The following is a 25,443-nucleotide window of genomic DNA, read 5'->3' on the forward strand; positions in this document are numbered from 1 at the left end:
TACAGTCTTGAAAGGCCCTCAACCTAGAACATCCAATTTCTACTTGCTTCTTGTTCAGTAGTTCTCAACCTTCTTAATGCTACAACCCTTTAACACTGCTTCTCAAGATGTGCTGACCCCCCGAACCATAATATTATTATTGCTACTTCATAACTGTAATTTTGTTATTGTTATGAATAGTAATATAAATTTCTGTGTTTTCTGGTGGTCTTGTGTGACCCCAGTGGAAGGGTTGGTCTATCCCAAGAAGGTTTCAAGCCACAAGTTGAGAACTATTGTTCTAGGAGGACACAGCTGCCCACTGCTGCCCTGGTCTGGCCACAGCAATCTCATTACGTGGGTAGGGGAAGAGGCCAGGAAACAAGAATTGGCACTTGGAGTCTACTGCAGAAAACTTAAAGGATATCCACAGCTACAGTTCAAGGGCAAGGTTGTCAGGACACTTCTCACCTCCCCTCCAGGGCTGGCCCAGGAAGGGCTATGGAGAGCAGAACAGGGCTCTATGCTAAGGACCTTGGAGACAAGATATTTCCCTGGGTTCCCAGAACTTGTGTACAAACCCCTTTGCACCCCCTGTTTCGAGATGACATAAAGGCTCAGTGTGTATCTAGTCTCTGTGGCATGATGGCTTCTTGCATGACTCCTGGGGACAGTTCCTAGCTTTTCTACTTAAGGGTAATGTGAATGCTTTGCTGGGAAAACCCTAAGACCTTAGCTGATTCTTGTACAATAGACAGATGAGATGTTCCTTCTGAGAAGACCACACACATAACCCCCCCCCCCACACACACACACATGCCAAGTGGAAGCCCTAGGTTCAAGGGCTTCCAACATCCCCCAAAGATGCTGCCACCAACTATTCCCAAGAAGGGAATAACCGAAGCTCTTAAGGGTCTTTATTGTTATCCTAGAGATGGTGGAGATGGGCCCTTCACTAGATAAGGTCTTCAGTGTCACCAAATACACCATGCCTTTGGGGCTGCTGGGCTGTTTCTCCCCTGGCTTGGCTATGGTACTTGCTGTGAGTAGTGGTCCATCAGGAAGGACATATCTCATGTCACCTCCTTGCATCCGACTTTGGGTTTCTCCCAGGAGCTCTGTCAGCCCCCTTCATTCTCTGGAAGCCAGCTAGTGTGACCCTGTCTCCCTCCATAGGGTCTCTGACCCTCATTACCTGCATCCTCTTCAGGTTGGGGAAGTCCCCAGGGGAGATCTGGTGCTCTCGTTCAATCCGGCCATAAATCTCAGCCAGGTTGTTCACCAGTTCCTTCTTTTTGGTGTCCTTCCCAAACACCGAGGGCATCTCCTTCTTCAAGGAGCTGATGATGTAGGCATGGACCTGACAAAGAGGGACAGAGGACAACCTCACGAGGAGCCCAGACTGGCCCTTCTAGTCCTTCCTCCTGCCTCTGCTTCCAAGACCATTTTGCTCTCCATCTCTCACAGTGTCGGGAAGTAAGGTCACAGTGGTGGGGGTGAGAATGCTGCCATTGTTGATGCTGCAGAGCTGACCACAGTGGTACCCACTGAGCACGAAGGCATCTAGGGCAGTGGTGAGGATTTTCACACTGTTTCTCTACATCAACATCAGCCTGTTCTGTTTACAGATACAGAAAAAGGCACAGAGAAACTATAAAAGCACAGCTATCCTGAGGGTCACTGAAGTGTGCATGGAACCAACCTGGCCATCTAACCACCCACACTCTCCTATCCAAGGGACTGCAGTTCTTACAACTGGCCCCTACCTATGAACCTGTCTATACATCACCTATCAGGGCCAGCCTTACCTTGGCCAGCCGGGCTCTCTTGATGAGGTCATTAAGCTTTCGAAGGGCAGCATTACGGGGGAGACTCTGGATGTCTCTGAACAAGTCCTGCTCTTCAGCTTCAAAGAGCTTCCGGTTGTCAGGAATGAGGAGAGGGTGGGACCAGAAGGAGCCGATGTAGACCCGGATCACCTCTGGTGTGTTCACGATCTTGCCCAGGGACCACATGAGGGCTCCATATACCCGCATCAGCTGCTGGGTCTCAATCTGGTCCGCCTTGTTCAGCACCACTCGCATCTTGTCCTCGTGGTTCTTGAGAGCCTTGATGACTTCTGAGAACTCATCAGATATGTCCAGCTTGTGGGCGTCAAAGAGCAGGATGATGCGGTCCACCCGCTCGGCAAACCATTCAAGGACAGCAGCAAAATCATACCCTGTGGCAGAGGCATAGTCAGTGGGAGGAGCTTTGGGGCATGGACCTATAGTGAAGGGTCTGATGTAAGACAACACAGTCTTGGAAAGAGCCTGGCTCCTCCCATTTGGTTCTTTGACCCTGAGCAAATCTCTCTCTCTCTCTCTCTCTCTCTCTCTCTCTCTCTCTCTCTCTCTCTCCCCCCCTCCCCCTCCCTGTGTGTGCAGTAGTGGGAATCAAACCCTGGGTCTTATGCATGCTACACAAATGCTCTTTTACTGAGCTATAGCTCCAAGCCTCTTTAGCATTTTCCATCTATAGAATGGTGATTAGTGAATATTTGGCCACTAGGATGATGGAGATGATGCTCAGTAAATGCTGGATTCTATTATAAGCATTGCTACTCCCACAAAGGACAGCCACTACCCAGTTATCGTCTTATTAAAGTCAGGGGCTAGAGTTCCTACTGGAAAAAAAAGTCTAGACATTGCTTTTGTGATGAGATTTTGAGGTAGGGTCTTACTGTCTTGCAGTAGCTCATATGCCTTGAACTTCTTAGAAAAGCCAGTTTAGCCTCACACTTGAACACCGCTCCCATCCCCCACACCATCCCCACCCCTGCCTCAGCCTCCAAAGTGCTGAGATTCCTGCAGCGCATCCTCATCAGCTTGGGCTGGTTTCTGTTTTGAATTTGAATTTGAATAAAGACTCGGAAATTCTTTACAAGGTACCATCAGCAAAACAGAAGATGCAAGTGACCAATGCAGATTCAAACCACGCCCATCCCTGGTTGGGAGGAACTCCTTACAGACCCAAGTGACTTGTTCTCCTATAGTTCCCAGGCTCACTTCCTTCCTTGCTCCTCTGCCGCAGTCCCAAATTCCCAACTCCTGTTCTGTACGGAGTCTGGAGTCCTTTCCTGAGGATGTGACTGGGCCGCTGGCAGCCACACCTTGTTATCCAGCCCTGAGCTACTTTAAATTCGCTGGTTCTGGGAACTCTAGAGCGCCTGTTCTGCTTGGTGCCAAGCAGCTGTGGATCATGGAGAAAGTCATGATTTGGCTATCCAGTGGAATCCAAAAGACTCATATTGGGGGGACTGGTTGCCAATTGATTTTAGGAAGTGAATGGATCATGAGATCTCTGAGACAACACCTCAAGTCTGATCCAGGAGGTTTGGGTAGGCATTTATCTTCTCTCTCTCTCTCTCTCTCTCTCTCTCTCTCTCTCTCTCTCCCTCTCTTTTTCTCTCTCTCTCCCCCTCCCCCCCTCCCCCCCCACCGTGTGTGTGTGTGTGTGTGTGTGTGCGTGTATGTAGATATATGCACATCTGTGTTCATGAATGTGGATGCCAGAGGCCAATCTTGGGAAGGTCATTCTTAAGGACCACCCTCCATGTTTTTCAATACATATTATTGTATCAAAATAATACAATATTCTCATTTGCATGGAACTCACCAAATGGGCTATGCTGGTTTCCCAGAAAGTCCCAGGAATCCCCCTGTCTCAGATTCCCCAGTGCCGGGATTACCAATATAAGGGGACACCATGGTTTCTATGCCCAGCTTTTTTTATGTGGGTTGCAGGGCTCAAACTTGGGTCCTCATGTTTACTTCACAAACTGAGCTACATCTCCCTAACAACAACAGGTACCCATTTCCCTCATATAATTAGGGACCTCTCCCTGTGGCCCCAACCTGAACAAAGTAGCCTTATCCTCCTCCATCCCCACTGTACCCAGGGTGCACATGGTAGGTCCTCCATCTGCATCTGCTGCACACAGTATACACAGAATCCTGTTCTGCCTTTTACATCTGGGAAACAGAGAACAGCTCATCTCTGGGCCTTGTCTTCCACTCTCTAAACCAGGACCCACCAATGCCTTGACCACAGGGTTGTGAGATCAAATCTAAGGACAGCAGTGACATTCTTACTTATGACCTTGTCCAAACACCAGGTCCCTTTATAGAGAACTCCTCTGTGTATCACAGATGGAGTTTGCTCTGCGGGTCTGTGTTTCTGTAGAATCACTGGCCTGGTGGCTTCCCTGTAGTTTCTACTCAGTTACTAACTTGATATTCTGCGCAATAGAATCCCCTCGCTTATCCTTGGTCTCTGTTTCCGGGATGGATGATCTCTGCACTTCCTTTCTTGGTTTACAATTCTCTGTCTTCATCCAGAGGTGTGAGGATGGGGAACACAGTAAGATGGAGACGAGACACAAAAATGCTTTTATATCTAGGGAGAGGAAAAGGCTGAAGGCCTCTGCCTCTGTGCCATGGGCATGCCTACAGGAAGCCTCCTCCAATCTGCTGATAAGCAGATGGCTTCCAGGAACCTTTCCTATGATGGGATGAGCACAGAGACCTCCAATTAATCCTCCCACTGCTGCAAATTCTGCAGGCTTTGGTAGCTGCTATCGACTGACAAGCAGGGAGAAGCCTGCTCTGTGGTATGCGGTTGGGAAGACTGTGAGACTGAAGCCATGCCTCTGTAAGCTCCCCTCAATGCTCACCCTCCTAGGTCCTGACTACTCAGGGGCCCGTGCAACCTCTAGGATGAATGTGAGCTGCTTCCATAGCCTGGACTTAAGTGTAAACGCAGAAATAGAGGCATGGGAAAGGCAAAGACTGGGCACAGTCAGGAGGGGTACACAGGGCTTTCTGGGCACAGTCAGGAGGGGGACACAGGGCTTTCTTTCCCATTTGTTTTCTGAATGGCCTTCTGCAAGTCTGAACCTCGTTTACTTGGATGTAAAAAAAAAACATGGATAGTAAAAACTGGCTTAATGGAGGGCCCATGGTGTAGCCATGAAAAGCAGGCCTGATACTAGGAGGAGGAGAGAACTCAGTCTAGATGGAGACCGCCCTAATGCCCAGGATGCACAGCGTGCCCAAGGCGACTGCCTGAGACACCCCTTTAACTCAGGAATGGCTCTGAGACCCTCAGTAACGACTCCTGAACACTTTCGATAGCCCATGGTCTGTCTCTGAATCATAGGGTGGAGAGACCGAATACAGAGTGGTCCTTCCTGAATTCCTCCTGGAATGTCTGCCGGCACCGAGAGATCCAATGGGTAGGCTCCAGGCTAGAGTCTGGGAAGCCTGCAAGGATCTGCAGCTCCCACCCCCGGGCTCCAGGGACGAGGAAGAAAGCATTTCTAATTAATGCCAGGCAGGAGGAAATCAATGAGACAAACTCAATAAGCAGGGCCACTCCTTAATAACCCAGCACTTCCCTGTCTGATATACACTGCAGTGTTCTTTGCATTTTCAGCTGCAAAACGAAACTCAGCGGAGGATCTCTACAGCCTTCCATCACCCGGAGTGAACAGGGTGTACGCATCTTGCACAAGAGGGAGTACAGACATAGACAGGTGAGTTAAGGGCATTCCGAAGTACACAGCCAGACCAGATGCTAGCAAATGAAGGCTAAGAACCCAGATCCACACTCTCTTAGCTCTCAGTCCCGGGTGAGCCTGCAACCCAGAGGCCTGAGGTTTACTTATAATGGACATATAGCATACCCCTCACCAAATCTGTTAAGTCCTAGGGATGCTTAAAAAAGAGGGAGATATAGAGACATGCAGATCAAATGGGAGCCTTTAGCTGACAATACGGAACAATACCCTGGACACTTCCAGGAAAGGGCCACAAAGAATGGTCCAAGCAGACCCATCACAGACCTCAGGTGACCACGAAACTGGCCGTGAGGCCTTCAGAAGGCATCGGGGTCCAGCTGCTCTGAGCATGCATGGGTTTAGCAGCTCATCCTCTGAGAAGCCTGGGAACTCCTCAGTGCTCAGGGGTAGGCTAGGGATGTAGGCTACAAGCTGTATTAGCACAGACCCCTGGTGTCTCAAGAGGAAACCTGGAGAAGACAAGTTAGCCCCCATTGCTGCCTGGTCTTTCCCAATAGGTTTTGGGAATGTACTGAACGCTGAAGACTGGGACTCGGGAGACCAGGACTCACATCTCAATTGTGTCACCTGCTCTGAGCCTACTGAGCACTTGGGCCAGGGTCTCCATCTATGTTCAGTCATGGGTTGAGAGCATGAAGCCCTGGAGTGGCTTTCCCAGTATGGAACTGGCATATTCAGTCTGAAACACAGTCAGGAAATGTGCCTTCCATGTGAGAAGGCATGATGCCTTCCAGTGCCCTCTTCACACTGCTACATCCGTGCTCCTTCCCGGTAATGAGCCAGGGCCAGCCACATCCTGCCCCTTCCAGGAACAGCTTTCTGTCTGCCTTTCCTGCCTCCTCCAGAGACTTCTTTCAGAACTGAGTGCAAGCCTGAAACTTCACGGACTTGTCTTCTCTTATAGACATACACCTCAACCTCCGGCCTGGACAGAAGGCCACGCTGAGGCAAAGACCACACTGTTTGACATTAGCCTAGGGCAGAAGGCTCATCCCAATGATGGCCGAGGCTCTGGGAGCCCCAAAGAGCAACTGCCAGGGGTTGGGCAGTCTAGAGTAAGGTGTCTCTGTGCTGACTTGATTCTAACTCTTCTGCTGAGCCATAAGCCCTGAGCCAGGCAGAGACATGGTGAGGGGACTGTGGGCTTAATCAGCAGGACCATCTTAGGGGACCTGGCCCATCTGGGCTTGAGGAGGGTGGTAGGAAGTACCCAATCTACTATGGCCAATCCCATAAGTGAAGGAAGTCTGGGCAATCAACTGTAGATCGGTGTAGACACTTGTGTGTGGGTGTCAGGAGGTGTATATACATGTAGGTGGGGGGAGGCAGGGTGTGGGTATAGGTGTGAAGAATGTGTAAGTGGGGGTGGGGAAGTCTGGAGGGGCTTAAACTGGAACTCTGGGTATCTGATATCCTCCCGGACTCTGGTTTTTTTCAGGGTGCTGAAATCAGCACTGCTGTGGGCTGGTGGCAGGCCCACCCCCAGCTTCTCTCTGTCTCTCTGGCTGCTTTGGCCAGCAGCTGCACCGGTCTGGACTCAGGATGGCAGAGAGTACACTAGCAGAGTCATTGTTTTGTTCAGAGAAGGGAGGAGCCTGATGCGTTGTCAGTTCTTGGAAGGAGGGGGGTGGAAACATAATCAAGATCGCCTGTGCCCAGTGTGTGTAGCACAGGTCTAAAAACAAAGGCAGGGGAGGTCGTGGAGAACAGAAAAGAACGGAGCAGGACAGGAAGGTGGAAGACAGGAGTCCCTGAAGACGAGGCTGTGTTGTACATCTGCACAGGCCCAAATTCAAGGGTGATGAATCACACAGCTGACCGTGGTCATGTAATGTGCAGGCTTGGAGAGCCGCTAAGGAGGGGAGAGGTCTGCAGATTTTGTTATAAGGCTCTATGATGCACTTCCCTGAGACGTCGGGGGCTTTGTCAGGACACAGCCCTGAACTACAAGTCCAAGTCTAGTGCCCTTGGGGCCCTCAAGTGTCCTCTCCAGGCCTGCTTGCAGGCCAGGTTGTACTGGCCCAGCAGGTGCATGAGTTGCAAATGCCTGCAGCCTGAGGTGCCACTCTGCCGCTGTTATCCTGCAAGCTGTGGACTGCCCTGCGAGTCTTACATCATTTAAGGCCTAGACTCAGACCCAGGGCTCTGGTGGTACAGACTGACTGCTCCTCATTCCATCACAGGTCACCAATTATAGGCACTGGGAACACAGTTTTCCAGATGCCCTCCCGATTCAGCTGCTCCCTTCCTCTCTCCTTTCCAGGTTTTACCTCCTGGGATAGAGGGAGGTCCTGCTTAGATATTTCATGATGCCTCACTCCCAACACAGCTTTAGAAGTGGGGCTCTAAGAAGGCCTATCCGGGGCTCACCTAGAGAAGGCTATTTCCCAAAGTGTTCTCGGGCAGTCTCTCCCATTGCTTGGGCTCACACACAGCTACTGTGTGGCCCCAAGGAACTGAGCCTTTCTATACTCACGTTTCCTAGAGGAGAGTTACTCCTAGCAGGAGAGAGAAGCTCAGGACCTTCCCTGTCACTGCTAAGCCTCAAGGATTCACAGCCATGGGCCATATGCCTGTTGGTCCATGCTTATCTTCTCTGAGGCTTGGGAGTAAATGGGTACTGAGCTGCACAGGCCATGCCCTTGAGGAAGGGATTCTGGATCCTGCTGCGGTGGCAAGATGGACAGACAGATCTACATCAGTAAGGAGTCATGGAGCAAATGGTGCTGAGGCACATGCCACAGGGAGGCCTGTGTCACCTGAGGTCAACTCAGGAGAGAGCCCTGGCCACTTCCCAGAGAGACTTGCCAGTACAAGGCTGACCCTTCCCGGAGGCAGACTTCTGAGTGCTAATTTGGTCCCAGTCCAGGCTGCTAGCACCAGGTTTGGCGAGAGTGCATCTCATCTGATTTTCTTGCTAAAAGCATAGCACAGAAAGGCTGGGCCAATGGGGTATTAGGGTACAGACCTGTAACTTAAGAGGATCAGGAGTTCAAGGCCAGCCTTCAAAAATCCTAAACCCACACTGAAAGGGTAATGGGCTACTCAGAGGCACATAGCAGATACAACAGGAGAGGCCAGGAGTGGATGACCAGCCCAACACCCGCCAGGAACGCCGCTTACCTCGACTGATCCTCTGTTTCTCCCCGGAGAGGATCCCCGGTGTGTCAATGACACTGATGCTCTCCAGCACGGCATTGGGCAGCTGGGCACACACAAACCTGCACGGATGGTGAGAGGAAGGCTATGGTGAGCTACTGAGGCACCTCACTGGCTCACCTTCAAGGCTTCAATCACCGACCATCCTGTGGGCCACAGGGTACCAGGTCACCTGCTGTGGGCATGCTAAGTATGCCGGCTAATCCCAGGAGTGAGTTATGGTTCTCTTGCCACCTACCATATCCTGTTTTGGAGTGCTTGGTACCCAGGGTGCTTGATAAAATGTTGGCTGCTCCATAGTGAAATCCTACCTCCTGTATGTGTCCAAACCCTTGTTTTAAATGCCTGTGGCTTCAAGTCTTTAATGATCCCTGGCCAGCCATTTCCTTCCTTGAAAGGCTTCACCTAGCTTGGCCAACTCCTGATAACCAATCAGAACTCTACCTCCTCCAGACAGTGCTTCCAGTCACGGGGCAGGAGGAGCCTGGAGATCTGCACGTAGTCAGGGTATGGCAACCCCCTCCGATCTGATCACTCTGTATCCCCCATCACTGTGCATCCTGCATGTGTTCTGCAAGCCTTATTTAGCATGAGCTAGTAAGCAGATGGATGCAGAGCAGAAGATCACAAACCCACAGGAAGCCATGCTGAAAGTGACTGCGATATGCCTGGAGATCTGTTCTTTGAAAAACTCCCCAGGTGACCCTGAGGCTGTCTGGGCTCATGCTCTGAGCCCTTGCTGTCAAGAGTCCTATGACAAACCAACTTTGATCCCTGCCTCTGGTGGAGGCAAAGATGACAAGCCAGGGTGCAGAGGTGCCAGCATCCCAAAGCCAAAGAAGGGTTTGCTAGAGCCCTGGCAGAGAGATGGTTTGAGAGGAGGGTTTCCTGGGGAGGTAGCATTGGGGCTGTCCTTGAAAGATGAGTCATACCACGCAGGAGTGTGTTATCTGGGCATCTGCAGGGCTAACTCAGCCAGACTTGACTCTAGGATGCTTGTCTAATGGTACTCAGGAGGAGCAGCCATGGATGCTGACGAGGTGTGAAACTCTATAGCCAGCGCTGGACTGACGAGTGGTCACTACTGGCAGGCCTCAGTTGGCCCCATCAGCCACTGTCTTAGTGGTGTGTGCACACTGTCACCGTCCTCTAGTTAGAGGGCCCTACACTAAGCCCCTTTCTTTTGTCTCCCCCTGCTTGTATTTTTCTTTCTCGCTTCAGGTTCTCCTTCCTGGAAGCCCTTTGCTCACCCTTCCGTTGTCATTTCCCCCATCGCTTCATGCCCAGGTCAAATGCTGGCTTTCCTACATCACCTTTGGGGACTATTCTCCCCTGCTGTGAAACAGGCAGCTTATCTTCCCGCAGGAGCTCAAGGACTAGACTGAGTCTTACTTCTCTTGCTGAGCTCACCAAGCTGCTGCCTCCAAGGACTAGAGTTTTCTGCACTAAAGCAAGCACTCTACTCCCTGCTACCATGCCCGGGGGATGGGACATCCTTAAGACAGCTACCCCGCTTTCTTTCCTCAGTCTGTTTCACCAGAGCCGCATGGTGCAGGTCCCTGTAGCCAGGAACCCTGAAGGAACCTCACCTGTGTCTGCTCTTTCCAGTTAACATTTTAATTCCCGAAGGGTAAAGCAAAGCTTTAGGCAGAGATGGGATCACCTTCTGTGTACTCCCCAACCCCACAGCGCCTTCACATCTAGGCTTTTAATGAATCATTTTTAGAATACTTTAAATTATATTTTTCCCTATGGTTTAAAAGAGAAAGCAGTTCAGCAAGACAGACAATGAGGCTGCGTCTTCCCTCTCCCTTCTCCCCCTCAATTCCAACTGTGAAATCCACACAGTCACAGCTACCCGCTCTCTGGATGCTTTTCCTCTCTCAGGTTATCTTTACATGTTCACAGGAGGAGAGTGGGGCGTCCAGAGAGTCTGTGACTTGCATTTCATCATCTTATGGATGAAGACCACAGTACTGAAAGAGGTTATGTGTTGTTAACCAGACTTTTCACGCATATGCGTCCTTGTTTTCAAAAGTCAAATTAATCATATAGTCAGTGGGCCCTCCTGGGTTTGGTTCATGACATAAAGGCACTCCTCCCTCAGGAATGTGCTGGCTACTACGGTAATTACATAGATCTGTTATCATAATTGACCGCATGTCATTACACAGAGATACTATTATCACTGTAAGCACAGTTATCCTGAAGGAGCTTAACCGCTAACCTAGCCCTCCCATCTCTTTTGATGACCGACTCTCAGGTACCCCAAGTTCTTCTCTCCTCTCACCTGGAAGCTAGCTCATCTTTGCCTCTGAAGAATGAAACTCCCTCACTGACTCACGGTCACTCGCTGCAAACTGAGGTATCCGAAATTGAATGCATCATGTCTCCCACTCCCAGACGCCCCGGCTCACCCCCAGCTGGCTCATCCTTCTACATCCCTTTCAACAATACTATTCTGTATTTTAGTATTCCATGTGCCCTTTCCCCCTCTACCTGGATCAGGCCTCTGTCCCTCAGCTCCAGGTAGCGGAAACTCCTGGTCCTAAGGACCCCACCTCATGCACCTCAGTACCCACCACCCCGATCCATTTATGCAGATTCAACTTTCCTTTCTAAGAAACCATGCCCACCTCCTGAGGATCCTCCCTACTAGACCAACTCCCCACAAGTGATTTCTTGTCCCCCAGGAAACATGCCCTGCCAGTTGGCATTCTACACTGTCCCTCCCACACCAGGTCACCTGTCCCTTCTTGTCTCAAAGTACTGTGGGTTATATCACTACAGGAAAGTTTACAGGATAAGAGATATTGAGAATGTTTCTGGGCAACAAGCCTCAATTTCCAGAGATAGAAACGCTATAAATGGGTACCCATTTCTCTCACTGAAAAATTAGGAAATCAGTTTAAAGATTAATTTAAAATTCTTTTAAGTATGTGTTTCTATGTGTGTCTGTGCTGGGTGGTGCTGGATCCCCTACAGTGAGCTGCTGGAGGTCAGTGTTGTGACGGAACTTGAGTCCTCTGTTTTTAACCTCTGAGCCATCTTCCCAGTCCAGGAATCGAATTTAAAAACAAAAAGCAGGAAATCCACACAGTCACTGGCTGTCCTCCATAACCTACCATTCTGTTAGTTACTGTGCACTGACACTGGCCATCCTAACCATAACCTACCATTCTGTTAGACACTCTACCCGGTGTTCAGACTCTCACTTGCCTCTGCTTCAACCCGGCCAATGATAGTATCGTTGTCCTGTATTACACATGAGCAAAGTGAGGCACACAAGAGCTTGGTAACTTGTCCAAGATCCACAGTTCAAGGTGGGATCTGATTCCAGGCTCATCCAAAGCCAAAGTCTAGGATCTTCTCTTTTACTTGAAATATCTCCAATAAGAAAGAGTAGCCTTGAAATGAAGTGCAGAGTACATGTAAAATGGATTAACCATTGACAAGCACAGCCAGGATCCTGTCCACTCCAGTTGAGAAGAGTTATAGCATGAAGGCTGAGATTAGCTTATCATACACTTGCTAGAGCAGTGGTTCTCAACCTGTGGGTCGCAACCCCTTGGGGGATTGAACGACCATTCACAGGGGTCGCCTAAGGCAGGCCATTGGAAAACAGATATTTACACTATGATTTATAACAACAGCAAAATTACAGTTATGAAGTAGCAACACAGATAATTTTATGGTTGGGGTCACCACAACATGAGGAACTGTATTAAAGGGTCACAGCATTAGGAAGGTTGAGAACCACTGGTGTAGGGCTTTCTCAAAGCCTCATGGTGACTTTGGTATTTTCAGGCCTGAACTCATCCTAAGGGGAGGGAGGTGACCTGCCCAAGGTCACACAGGGAGGTTAAAAGAACTACTGGTCAAACTCAAGGCCTCTCTAGCTTTCTTTCCAGGTAAGAACATTCAGGAACAAGAAAGAACCTTCTATTGCTCCCTTCTCTTTGGACAAATAATCCCAGGCATAGTGTAAGCAAGTCCTGGAAAACATGTAACTTCCCTTTGACACTTTTACTGGGGTAGGGCAAGGTAGGACACTGTCAGGTCTCTCCCTACTCGGTAATCAGGTGGCCTCAGCCTAGCACTCACAGCTGTCAAGTCCCACAGCCCATGATGACGACTCAGTTAGACTCAGGAGACAGTCAAGCGGCTAGCATAGAAATGACAATTTCCCAGAACCACACCCCTCTCCTTTCACCCCTGTGCTTCAAAAAGAAGCAAAGAACCCACCCAGCATTGTGCACCCGCCCTGACCCCCAGCACCCGGACTCACCTGTTCAAGAAGGCATTGCCAAAGGCATTGAGCTTTCGGAAGGGTTTCTTTGGATCCACCACCAGGGCGTTCCCAGGGATGATCCCCTCTACGTCTCCTTGCATCACCGCTATGAAGGAATCAGTGGTCGGCTCCGGCCCAATCCTCATGCCTGGGAAATCCTGTTCCAGCAGGTACCTGCAGGAAACGGTGCAGTCATGTAAGCTTGGTGCTCATAGATGGCCCGTTTGTCTACTACACAGCTGAATAGACACAGATCACGAGGCAGGGACAGAGCCAGAGCAAGCACTGTGCAGAGGAGGTAGGATTTAGCTGAACTCCACACTCAGTTTTCTTGGTCCTTTCCCCCTTCTTGACTCAGGAAGGGATGAAGGAAAGCCAAGGCTTGAACTCTGAAGCAACCATGGGCTGAAGTCGATCCCTAACTAGGGTAATGCAGAGTTCACAAATCAAGGTTACTGTTGAAATTCACACACACAGGCAAAGAATCAGACAATCCAAGGCTCTCCTGGCTTCTTGGAGATCATTAGCTATATATATGACTAGTTATTTAATACAGAGTGTTTAATGTGATATAATGGAAAAGCAGCCTGAAGGGTAAACTATGCAAAATGAATTGTAACCCATGCTAGATTTTTTGTGTGTGTTCTGTAGAAATATTCCATTTATACACACGCTACAGTTTTTGTGAGTATGCATACTTACACATAGATGACCGAAGGTTTTTTCTTATTTTTATTATTTACTGTGTGTGTTGTAGTCTTATTTATGTATTTGTTTGTGTGTGTGTGTGTGTATGTGTGCTGACATGTGTCACTGTGCCTGTGTGAAAATCAGAGAATACTTTAATGAACTGGCTCTCTCCTGCCACCGTGAGTTCTCGGGATGAAACTCAAGCCATTAGGCTTGGTGGCAGGAGTTCTCCCCTCTGAGCCATCTCATTGGCCAACTGGAGTTTTTAAGAGTTTATACCTTCCCTTCTTGTCACGACTCAATTGGCGCAGCTTCCAGCATGTGACCACATTCAAGACACCCTGTGCTGGACTTCTTCCACAAGCACCTTCCCTCCCTTGTGCCCTTAGGCTTCGGGAAGTTTCCATACCAAGATTTCAGTTTGTGGAGGGGCTCTTGGTTGGAAAGTCTAGCCGTGCATTCTTTTAAAGGGTTTGAGTTTTATCATTTCTACCTGAAGTGGAATCAAAATTTACCTTTTAACTACTGATGTTTTTCTACTGCACCTGACACCCGCGCACACACACGTACCCTGTACCCTGCCCCCAACTGGTACAGACTTAGTAACCACAGAGGATGTTGTGCAGCCTCTAGGTGGGAATTTACATACTCTGCAAGATTATGCAGATAATAGCTATGCAGGGGTTTCATTTTATGCGTAATACATCTGGGAGACAGCCCAAATTTACTTTACCCTTGTTAATCACTATGTGTAATCCCGTGATGTGAATTATTACAAATGCTTCTTAGTGAAATCCTTCTCACTATCTAACAGCAGTTTCTATTGTCTAGAAGGGAGAGAAACGGCTGTTCGGAAATTGACACACCTCAGTGAAAGAAGGGGAGCAGAGGAGGGGTGGTTGCCTATTTTTAGGGGGTGGTTTTTAACGCCTTCCCTTTCTACTTCCTGCACCTGATTCTGCTCACACACGACCCCAAGCAGGCCCCTTCCCTGCTCTGAGCCTCACGGTTTGTTCCACTAGGAGACTGGTCAATGTGATCTCCGGAGGGCCTTCTGTTTCCTGGGCCACTGTGCCAGGGAAGGACTCTGGGTATCATCTACAGTCATTTATTCTCTTCCCTTGATGAAGAGTGCTTTCGAGGGGGCAGGAGGATGGTTGCTTCTGAAATTCTGGCCATGGCACGGCATAACAGGTACCTCTCTGTTCTTCTCTAGGCCTTGGCAGTGAGAGCCCAAGGCTACCTGTTTGCCCCGCTCTGCTGCCCCTTATAGAGGCTAAGAGCAAAGGGACATGCTTACCCAGGGAGTAGTCACCACCACCACCAGACAACAGAGCCCTTTAGGATCCCAGCACAAGTCTGGACACAGACATTGGGAGGCTGCACTGAATACAAGTGCACGGATTGGCCAGACAGAGGATAGTCTTGAGAGAGCCAAGGGACACTGCCTGAGAAACACAGACCTACAAAGTGAGGTCTCGGGAACAAAGAGCAACGAAATTAACTTTATGGTTGGGACAGAGGGGTCACCACAACACGAGGAACCGTATCAAAGCATTAGAAAGGTAGAGAACCATGGCTTTAGAAGATTCCCAGATGATTCAAGCACATGGCCCAGGGCATTATGGGATGCTCTGTATCAACGCTATCATTTTCCTGGTAATAACCATTGACATGTAATAGCAATTCTAAGTCACATTTTATTCTGAAACTGACAATGCTGTCTCTTTCATCCCTGAGGTGCCACTTGAGGTAGGCACCGAGGAAGTTGAAGAGTGATGTATGTAATATGAGCAGCAGGGCTGCGTCCCCGGCACCCAGCCGCCCGCATGGCTAGCTTATGCCCCGAAATAATTACACAGAAACTGTATTCTTTTGAACCCTGCCTGGCCCATTAGTTCCAGCCTCTTATTGGCTAGCTCTTACATATTGATCTAACCCATTTCTAATATTCTGTGTAGTACCATGAGCTGGCTTACCAGGAAAGATCTTAACCTGTGTCTGTCTGGAGTGGGAGAATCATGGCGACTCCTGACTCGGCTTCTTTTTCCCAGCATTTTGTCTGTTTACTCCACCCACCTAAGGGCTGGCCTATAAATGGGCCAAGGCAGTTTCTTTATTAAATGAAAGTAACTCCTCCATCAGATGTAGCTTTTCTCAGAGTAATAGGGCTGGGCCCCAACCTCCAATCAGTGAGACATGGGTGTCACCCTTCTACCATCTTGGACGCCTCTGAGAAATCACTCCCCAGAAAGCTGACCAAGGGCTGGGAAAGACAAAGCAGATCCGGAGCCAGAGGCCCAGCTTCCCTAACCCAAGCCTAAGCCCCCTGCTATCCGTTGCCTCTCTAGGTTTCCTGCTGGCTTCCTCTGGGTCCCCAGTGGGCTCTCTGTGCCTTCAGGAAGCCTTCAGAGTAGTACTCTACTCCACGTTCCCAGGCAGTTTAGGCTGGGTTGCTACGGACTCAGTCCCCAAGGAGCCTGTGGGAGCAGCTGCTGTAGCCCCAGTCCCAGAGGAAGCTGTTGATTTCTCAGAGCCTGGAGTGCTGTTGTCCAAGAGGCGAATTAGACAACAGCAGTATTACTATTAGGAAGTTTTGTAAGTCTTACTCACCTCGGGAAGCCCCTCATACCTCAACTAGCCACACCCAACAACTGGGAATATAAAGGAAGGATTTCTCCCAATTAGACAGTCACTTTGAGTTCTTGTATTGGAACTGTGATGAGAATAAACATGGAAGTCGCACACAGGGTTCTACTTTCTGCTTTCCTGGTGACCTTTTTCCCTTGGGAACTTCCTAGATGAGACAGGACCATGGGCTTTCTAACTACGAGGGCTATGCCTTTTAGAAGGCACCCAATTTAAACACTGGCCTCAGCATCTCCCACTACCACATAGAGTATCATAGTTTAGCCTTACTGCTTGCCTGCAATAGGCTAGACATTGTCCTAAATGTTCCATGGTTCATCTCACTTCAGATCCATATGTACTAGGTTGGGAGTGTTATGTCCTCCTTGTCAAATGTACCTGGGAAGTAAATCTACCTTGAAGGCCGTTTGGAAAGTTCAATGGTCACAATCATTACACATTTAATTGGTACCCGATACTGAGTGTCTTATCTCATTTTAAAGGGGATGAGACAAAACATGGGTTACAGATAGCCTAGGATTTGAACCTGGTATTTGGATGTAAGAACCCATGCCTTTAATCACTATACCTACCATCTCCTTCTATGGCTTAAGCCTCCTCCAAGAAATGGAGCCACCTCTTGGGACAGGCCAAAAATGATGTCCTGCCCATGTGGAACTAGAAACAGAAAGTGAGAGAAGATACAAAAGTCTACGATTTGGCAAGAAAGCTGACTAACGTCAGGGCCTGAGGGAAAGGGGAGGCTTTGGGACCCACCCACAAACCTAAGAACATGTATCTCTAGGAACTCAGGTCCTGGGTGCCCACTCAATCTCAGTGACTGCAGGTGGCACACAAAAGTTGCTGCTACCGGGTGACAGGAGCAGGTCCTGGTCCTGCGGTTTTCACAAGGACAATTAGGAACAGTAAGGCCAGATGCTCTGTGGGAATCCATGTGCTGACGGGACAGTTGATGTTGGCAGCTAAGTCCTGTGCAGCCCCTTGGAGGAGGTCGGTGTGGTGGGTGTAGATGGGAACTTTGGGGACAACTGTGTTGCAGCAAGGCCGCTTATTGGTTCCCGAAATAATCATACAGAAACTGTATTAATTAAATCACTGCTTGGCCTGTTAGCTCTAGCTTTTTATTGGCTAACTCTTACATACTAATTTAACCCATTTCCATTAATCTGTGTATCCCCACGTGGCTGTGGCTTACCAGCTAAAGTTTCAGCACGTCTATCTCTGGTGGTGGTTCCATGGCATCTCCTTGACTCTGCCTTCCTTCTCCCAGAATTCAGTCCAGTTTTCTCCACCTACCTAAGTTCTGCCCTACTAACAGGCCAAGGCAGTTTCTTTAGTCATTAACCAATAAAAACAACACATAGACAGAAGGATCTCCCACACCACAACTGAACTAAACGGATGGAAAGATCCATTCTGAGGCAGCCTCAAAAATGTCCAGAACGAAGAAAGCAGCAGCAGCAATGAGCTATGTTCTTTAAAAGGCAGCTCAGATTCCAGCCCTGGGAAACATGCTGTACTCAGCAGATGAACAAAGGGCAACTTGCCCAACCCAACAGGTCAGCTTCCTGCAGAGTTACGGAGCCACGGCCTGAGGTGGCTGGGCCTGCTGGCCTCTTAAGCTCACATGACCCGAAACTTGCTCACCACATATGGGTCTGGGGAAACACAGAGTCTAAGGGAGACCACCAGAAGGCCCGGAGGCTACAGTCAGAGAACTGGGTGGGATAAATTCTCAGAAACATTTGGGTTTCTCTTGTGGCACTGGGTACCCCTCACACAAAGCCACCACTGTGTCCGGAAAGGAGAATCTATTGAGGAATCTCATGCACTGCTTCCTTACGGGGAGTGGGACAGATCGCCTCTGTTGCTGGGTGAAAACATTCCCACAGCTGGCTAATAAAAGAAGACTGAATCCAAGCCTGGCTGGGACGAGCAGAGACAGGGACACATGAAATAAGGAGGGACAGAACACTCTGAGGCTGTTCCGTGTGGCCACCCCACGTCATCAGCCTTACCTGCGCCATGCCGTGACATCAGTTCAGTTTTGAAGCGGAGTCAGCCGAAAACTAACATGTCTAGTTTGAGGTCCCACACACTGACAGGATTTTGGTGCCTCCTCTCCTTTGCCATCCAATGCAAGATAAATAAAAGCTAAACCATGAAATATGTGTGGGGAAACTCAACACAAATCTGATTTTTCCCCACGAGGGCAATTTTTCTTCATATGCTTCTTAACTAGAACATTACTTCATAACATTTTCCTCATTTTTTTTAGGCCCTTCTTGGTTGGCAATCTCAGTATGTGGTCTCCTTTACTGATGACTTAAGTATCCAGGGTTCGGCATAGAGCCAAGAATCTCAACCAGGCCTGCCTTTCAGGCACCCATCTCTCCAGACAGAGGCCCAGGCTTTGAACTGCTACTGAGACTACACCCTGGGAGAAAGAACTGAAAGGTTGGGGGGGGGGGCTGCAAATACTGCTGTTGGAGGCTCTGGGTTGGGTGCCCCAAGTCATCTGGAGAATCTGTTGTTCTCTTGAGTGGCTTAGGGAACTCATACAAATCTACCACCCACATGACCCTGGAAAAGTTGCTCAAAATAATAGGAGGGCCAGCAAGACGGCTCAGTGGGTAAAGGCGCCTGCTGCCAAGCCTGACAAGTGGAGTGAGATTGATCTCTGGCATAGTGGAAAGAGAGAACCCACGCTGAAGTTATCCTCTGACCGCCACATACAGTACACACATATAGGCAGGCACAGACACATGCACACATGTACCCACATGCTAAGTAAACAAATAGGTAAAATTTTCAAAGAATAGCCGCTACCTACCTGATGTATAAAGTAGGGAAACGCCTAGTTCCTAACTACGACAGCTAAAAAGTAAAACCGTTTCAGGTAATACTCATGTTCTGGGAAAGCAAGGCTACAGCAGACGTTGCCCACAAGGACACAAACAGTAATTAGAGAAAATGATCCCTTCCATGTCGCCTGCAGGTACTCGGCAGATCCCCACCTCATCTCTAGACGCAGCTCAGATGTGTACTCAAGCCTTAACAGATTCATTGCCGCCTCACCCAAACCACACACACTCTCCCCTCATTTGGGCAACAGCAGACCTCAGGGTTCCTCCTCTGCACAGCTGTGCAGTATCACGGGTTTTTGTGTCACACATCTGTATCTTTGGGTCACTCAGCCATGGCTCCTCCTACTTTAAAATAAGGTCAGGATAATTCTTGTTCCATTAGCCTGACTGAATTTAGGGAAACCGTAACGTGTACACACAAAGTGGGTGGAAGGCTCTCCATGGCTAGGTTAAGAAAAGTTAGCTCCACGCCCCAGGCAAACTGGCCATGGTGCTGTGGGCACAGAACCCTCCACTGTGGGAAGTGCTTGCTGCAGAAGGATAGTTTAGAGCTCGGATCGTCTGCTCTTAGCATTCACTTCCTGGCTCCACCCTGTGACAAGTCTGCCCACACAGGACAATAATGACTCTGGCCTCCTGTATATAGTATGGAGAGGCAGCATGCCCTTACCTTCATCAGGCTGTGGCAGTGCTGGAAGGAGACTGTCCCCTATCTCTTGAGGGTCAACCTCAGCTAGAAAGAAGGGAGGAATGGCACCACGCCCATCATAGTACCTGGAACTAAATGGTGTTGGACTGGCTATGAACTATCCCATTCCCATCCCATTCCCATGAGGTAGTTGTTAAGACTCACACTGTATAGATAACAAAACTGAAGGTCAGAGAGGAATGCTGCTGTGACCTACCTTACCCTTCTCCATCAGCCTCTTGGCTAGGAAGTAGGGGATCCCAGGTTCTGTTGACCTAGCCTAGGTAAGACCTTTGTGCCACAGCCAATGCAGACGGGATACAAACCTTTCTCCAATGGTGTCTCTAGTGCCCTCCAGATGCCTGGCTTCAAGGTGATTCCTCAACTGGACCTGAGGCAGGCAGATACAGCTCCTCTAGCCTGAAATGCTTTGCTCCCTTCAGAAACCAATGAGCCTTAGATAGAAGTAACTGGATATTCACCCAGGCCCACTTTGAACCCAACGGACCAGGGTCCTTGATGATAAGAGAATCATTTGGCTCAGGCTAACAGGAGCCTCAAGTGGTGTAGGTACTGCTGCAGGCAGAACTGAGTCCACAGATGAGTGGCTGTCCCTGTGATGGTGACCTCTCTACCTTTGGCTTCCAAGAAAACCATCTTTCCTAGGGGTAATCATACACTAAAGGCCAGGGTAAGGATTACGACCCCATCCCTATCTATGCTGGGACTGATAAGAGATGGTGCAACCCCAAGAAAATGCTGCACTAGTCACCTTTGGTGGATGCTGCAGAGTTCTTAAAGAAGCATGAGCACTTCAAAGGGCCAGCTAAGATGGCCTCACTTTGGAACACCCTGCATCCCCAAAGTTCAAGGCCCACTAAAGAAGAGGCTCAAGATCAACCCATACATTCCAGTGGGGGTTTTGAATCTCAGACCTCCCCATGTCAGCCCAGGCAAGGTTCAAGGAGGCCACAGTAGCAGCTGGTACCTGGAATAGCCTACATTCACACCCCTACCACCAGCAGACAGAGGAGGCACGGAAAGAAACAGGAAGGGGTGGCCAGCGGGTCTAACAGGTCCAAGGAAGGAGGGGCTTAGAGTTGCAGGCCAGCAAGAGAAACAGCAGAGGCAGAAGGAGGCTGCCAGGAACACAGAGCTACTGTGCTCCAAAGAGACAGACTGTGTTGGAGGGAGCAGCCCACAGACCAATTTATTGTTTATTTTATTACTCTGGGTTGCCGGGCCTCAGGCCAGGGAAGTTATTTCAGGCAGAGATCATAGCACGTTAATTAGTTATTAGAAGAATGTCCTTTCTGTGTGTTCTTCCCAGGACAAGAAATAGGACTTCATGGTGTGGATGAAACTGAGTTGGAAGTGGATGGAGACGAAACGCCAAGGACGAAGGGAACCAAGGCGCATACCCTTGTTTCTGGAGGGGAAAGGTTCCTCTGAGGTGCAGGCCTCAGACAGAGATGGGAAGGCAAGGGACAGACAAGGGCGCACAGAGGAAAGTGCCAGTTGTGCCTACTGCCATCTTGTAAGACAACTGCAGAATGTGATTCTTAATACAGAACGTTTTTTTTTAAAAATTAAATATTTACGAAAAATGCTGCACAACCTTTGGCCTAGTAATTCTGCTTCTGGGAAACTCTGGGAAAAAAAAAGAGCCAGTCTGTGCGGAAGATGCTATTCGGGGTAATCTTGTAGTAGTGAACAAATTAGGAACAACCAGGAACTCTCAAAAGCAGTATAGCTAATTAAGAAACAAACTGCATCTACACGAAGTAAAATATTATACAGCCCACAAAAACGATGGTTATGTGGGGCGTATTCACACTATAACGATAACTAAAAAAATCTCTAGCATACAAAATTACATTCATGGCATGTCTTCAACAGAGTATAAAAGAGCTGTAGTACAGGGAAGGTAAATATACTATTTTTAATGTTTTCTCTTGGGATTTAGGTTAGGGACAGTTTTGTTTCATTTTCATTTTTTTTCTCTTTTTTACTTTGTAGTAATAAATGAAATCGTTGGGATTTTATGAGGGGGAAGCAAAGTGTGCAGTTTGGTTTGGGAAAACCTTTATGTTTTGCCCCCTCTTGCTCTGCTAGAGAACACTCTCCCCCTCCTGCCCTACCAGATGACTCTTTCTAGAGGGGAAACAGCTTTGGAAGCATGAGCTAAATTCAGTTACTGGTGAGAGCGGGAAGGGGGACCCCTTGGGCTTGGAGGATAAGAGAGGGGAGGGATCTGCCCCCCTTAGCCTTCTGTCCCCGTCAGATAAGGGCTAATGTGGGGTATGTCACCCAGTCACTTTCTCAGACCTAGTAACAGCCAGCGATGACTCAGGCAAAATCAGGTGGGTATCTCACATAAAGACACTTTAAACCTTCTCTGCTTGGGACCCTGCTCTTAAAACATTTGCCTCCCTTCTTCCCTCCCATTTTCCAAGATGGCTGCTGGGAAATTCCCAGAGCTGAGGTCCTGGAGAGAGGCTCAGGCACAGAGCCTACCTTGCAAGTACCCTTGCTGTGGGAAGATGTTCCAGCAGCTTAATGTCCTTAGGGTCATGACCAAGGATGATCAGAGGGCCAGGGCAGGCTGTGCAAGGCTAAGAGCAGTTTGCAGGTGGCCCACATTTCCCAGAAGACAAAACCTAGCAGAGTGGAAGGCACTGATCACAAAAGACCTTGTGTACCCAACTCAGGTATCTCTGAAACACGTTTGGTACCTATCGATGCTTAATAAAAATGAATGGCTGATCTTGAATCCAAGATTCTCCCTCTGCGTTTCCAGTTAAATCCACTCAACACTACAGGCAAATTTAGGGTATTCATGTATTTTTCTAAAGATAGCTCTACATCTTTCATTAGTTTTTTTTTTTTTAAGGAAAGTGATTTAGATTTTTAAGAATAAAGTGAAAGTAATTGATTAAACTCTCCTATTTAAAATAGAGTCAGCAAACCATTACTCCCACCCCGAGCTCTCACTTTAGAAATCATTTGACCTTGTAAAGCTTCTGGTCTAGTGGACAGCCGAAAGACAAACTTGACTTGGTTCCCGTTCAGACATGACAGGTTAGCAGGCTGCGCACAGGGCTCCCAGAAGTTTAGCACTGAAGAAAATGAGTCACCGGACTGTCAACTCTCCTGATTTCATCACCAAACAAAGCACATGGTTTTATACATCACAAACACCAACCCAGAAATAAAGAGGACAGCTGCTTCTGCAGGGGAGTACCCTTGACTCTGGGAGGGCACCAAGCCCTCTCTCCACATTGTAAGAACCCATAAGCACTCCTCAGTCTTTGCAAAGACAACTGGGCCTTGCAGACTGTGCACACTGAAGACGGAGAGAGGCCTGCTCCTCAGATAGGGATGTTCCTGACTCTGGTGGAAAATACGCAGACCTCTCTCTTTGAATGCCTGCAGGACTTAAGGATACCTCAAGCCCCCAAACTCTATCATTTAAAGGAATGGAAGACTCACTGTTGAAGTTACAGGCTTCTAGCTAACATTTCCTCACATGCACCTAGGGCCACATCCCAGGTCTGCATTCATACTGTGTGGCTCTGAACCATCACTTCCTCTCCCCATCACCTCTGCTATCTTGCCTGCAAAGTCAAGGGGCTGGATGAGGCACATCAGTATCTCCTCTACTTTGGTGAGTCTTTAATATTATTACTGAACTATTAAGATGAAAGAAGGAAACAGATATTAAAAGTATTCTGTTTCTGGGCTTGCTTCACAATCCTTTGAGTCTCTAAGAGAAAGACGCAAAAGCTCTGAGATAGAGAAGGAAAAATGATTAAAAAAACAAAACAACAACAACAAAAAAACCACAAGAGGCTCCAAGGTCCACAGTCCACCACCACTCCCAGGCCTGTGACCGTGAGAACAACTCAGCTGTAAAGGTAAGGCTGCTCTACACAAGAGGAGAGGTCCTAGCCAAAGGGAGGGTTACGACACCCCCGGCTGTACGAGATGCCTGGTTCCTTCTTTGCCTCAGCTTCACAATGCACAAATCAGACAACAGAGATGATTCGTAATTTGAACGCTTCAAATTGACCAAGGGCTAAGAAAGCGGAGCGGCATCATGTAGGATTCAAGGGGGACTTGGCAGCAGGGTCAACTTTTGAAGCCTCCCACAGGGATTTCTTCGGAGCCCTTAATCAAGACTTTCCATGTCACCCTGAAGGCTCAGCACCCAGCCGTGGCTCACCTGATGAAGGTGGTCTTTCCAGTAGAGTACTGGCCCACCAACAGGACCATGGGCTTGTTGTCGAAATCAGCATCCTCCAGGGCAGGCGAGTGGAACTCATGGAAGCGGTAATATTCTTCCAGGGGCAGCAGCTTACTCTTGTAGAGTTTCTTGAGTCCATCACTCACAGTTTGGAAGACCTCGGGGTCCTTCTTGCGACGATCATCGTTACCCAGCCAGCTGAACATGGTGGCAGCTGGGGAAAGGCTCCAGGGAGAGGCACCCGCTTGGGTCGAGTCGCCGCCACCACCTCACCGGAGCACCGGGCTCAGATGCACCATGGCCCGGGCTGCCCCACTTGCTGGACCCAGCCCAGTCCCTGCTTCATCCGCAGCAGGGCTGGTGAGCAGGATGCTGTGAGCTGAGCCAGGAGAGCTGAAGTCTTGGAAATTAAAAACGAACCTACCGGGAAGCCGGTGCGGGGTGGGGGTGGGGAGGTGGTGGGGGGAGGTCCTGGGTCTCCCCAAGATGCGTGGCTAGAGGATGCTCGGGCTCCGCTGCTGTGATGCCCAGGCAGCTCCGAGTAGGCGGCCGCGCACACAGCTCCGCATCCGCAGCAGCATCCCGCCGCCCCCGGCGCGTGTTTAAATGCCAATCGTGCAGGAAGTCCCCGAGAACTGGCAAAGCCCAGCCGGCCCCACGGTCCGGGCGACGCGAAGCCGAGCAGGGCGCCGCCATGTCTGTGGGCAGGCGCTCTGCGACCGCGCGGACTCTATCTGCAAACTGATGCTTCTAGAGTCCTGTGGGAAAGCACTGGTATTTCCTTCCCATCCCTAGAGATTTGCCTTAGGAGCAGCGCCCTCTCAGGGACAGGAATGGCGCCTAAGACAGTCTTGACCTACACTCCCTGTTTTGAGACCCAGTTCCTTTGGTTACTGAGGTCAGTTCCCTGAGGACACCAGTACTGTTTATCTGGGGAAGATTCCACTGTTGGGTAGTCTTTTTTCTTGGGGCATGGAAAGAAGGGTCTGATGTCAGGTGACATAAAATAACCTCAAATACCAGTACCAGTAATTAAACTTTTCTTTAGGCCTGGGATGAAGACAAAACTGTTTCCCTCCCCCGCCACAATAAAGCAGGTAACCCAGCAGACCACACACACGTAGGGAGTGTGTGCTAAGGGGCAGCGACATAATTTGCACAACTACATACAAAGCTGAGTGCAGCAAGACAGACCTGAGAATTACAGCAGACACGAGAAGAGGGATGTGGAAACGGGGATCATCTTTTGCTTTT

At 49.2% G+C, this 25,443-nt stretch overlaps 1 protein-coding gene across 1 annotated transcript in view; it reads right to left on the bottom strand.

Annotated features, from left to right (window-relative positions):
- The window catches only part of Ehd3 (EH domain containing 3), a 29,081-nt gene extending 4,255 nt beyond the window's left edge, over nt 1-24,826 (bottom strand). Inside the window, exons 1-5 of the mRNA XM_057778517.1 lie at nt 24,169-24,826; nt 13,047-13,223; nt 8,723-8,820; nt 1,788-2,200; nt 1,175-1,339 (exon numbers count right to left, since the gene is read on the bottom strand). Of these exons, the coding sequence (XP_057634500.1) occupies nt 1,175-1,339; nt 1,788-2,200; nt 8,723-8,820; nt 13,047-13,223; nt 24,169-24,395 (1,080 nt within the window). The 5' untranslated portion in view covers nt 24,396-24,826. The remainder of the gene's footprint in view (nt 1-1,174; nt 1,340-1,787; nt 2,201-8,722; nt 8,821-13,046; nt 13,224-24,168) is intronic.
- Nucleotides 24,827-25,443: the final 617 nt, after the last annotated feature.

The sequence above is a fragment of the Chionomys nivalis genome, chromosome 1 (assembly GCF_950005125.1).
Source record: "Chionomys nivalis chromosome 1, mChiNiv1.1, whole genome shotgun sequence".
Taxonomy (NCBI): Eukaryota; Metazoa; Chordata; class Mammalia; order Rodentia; family Cricetidae; genus Chionomys; species Chionomys nivalis.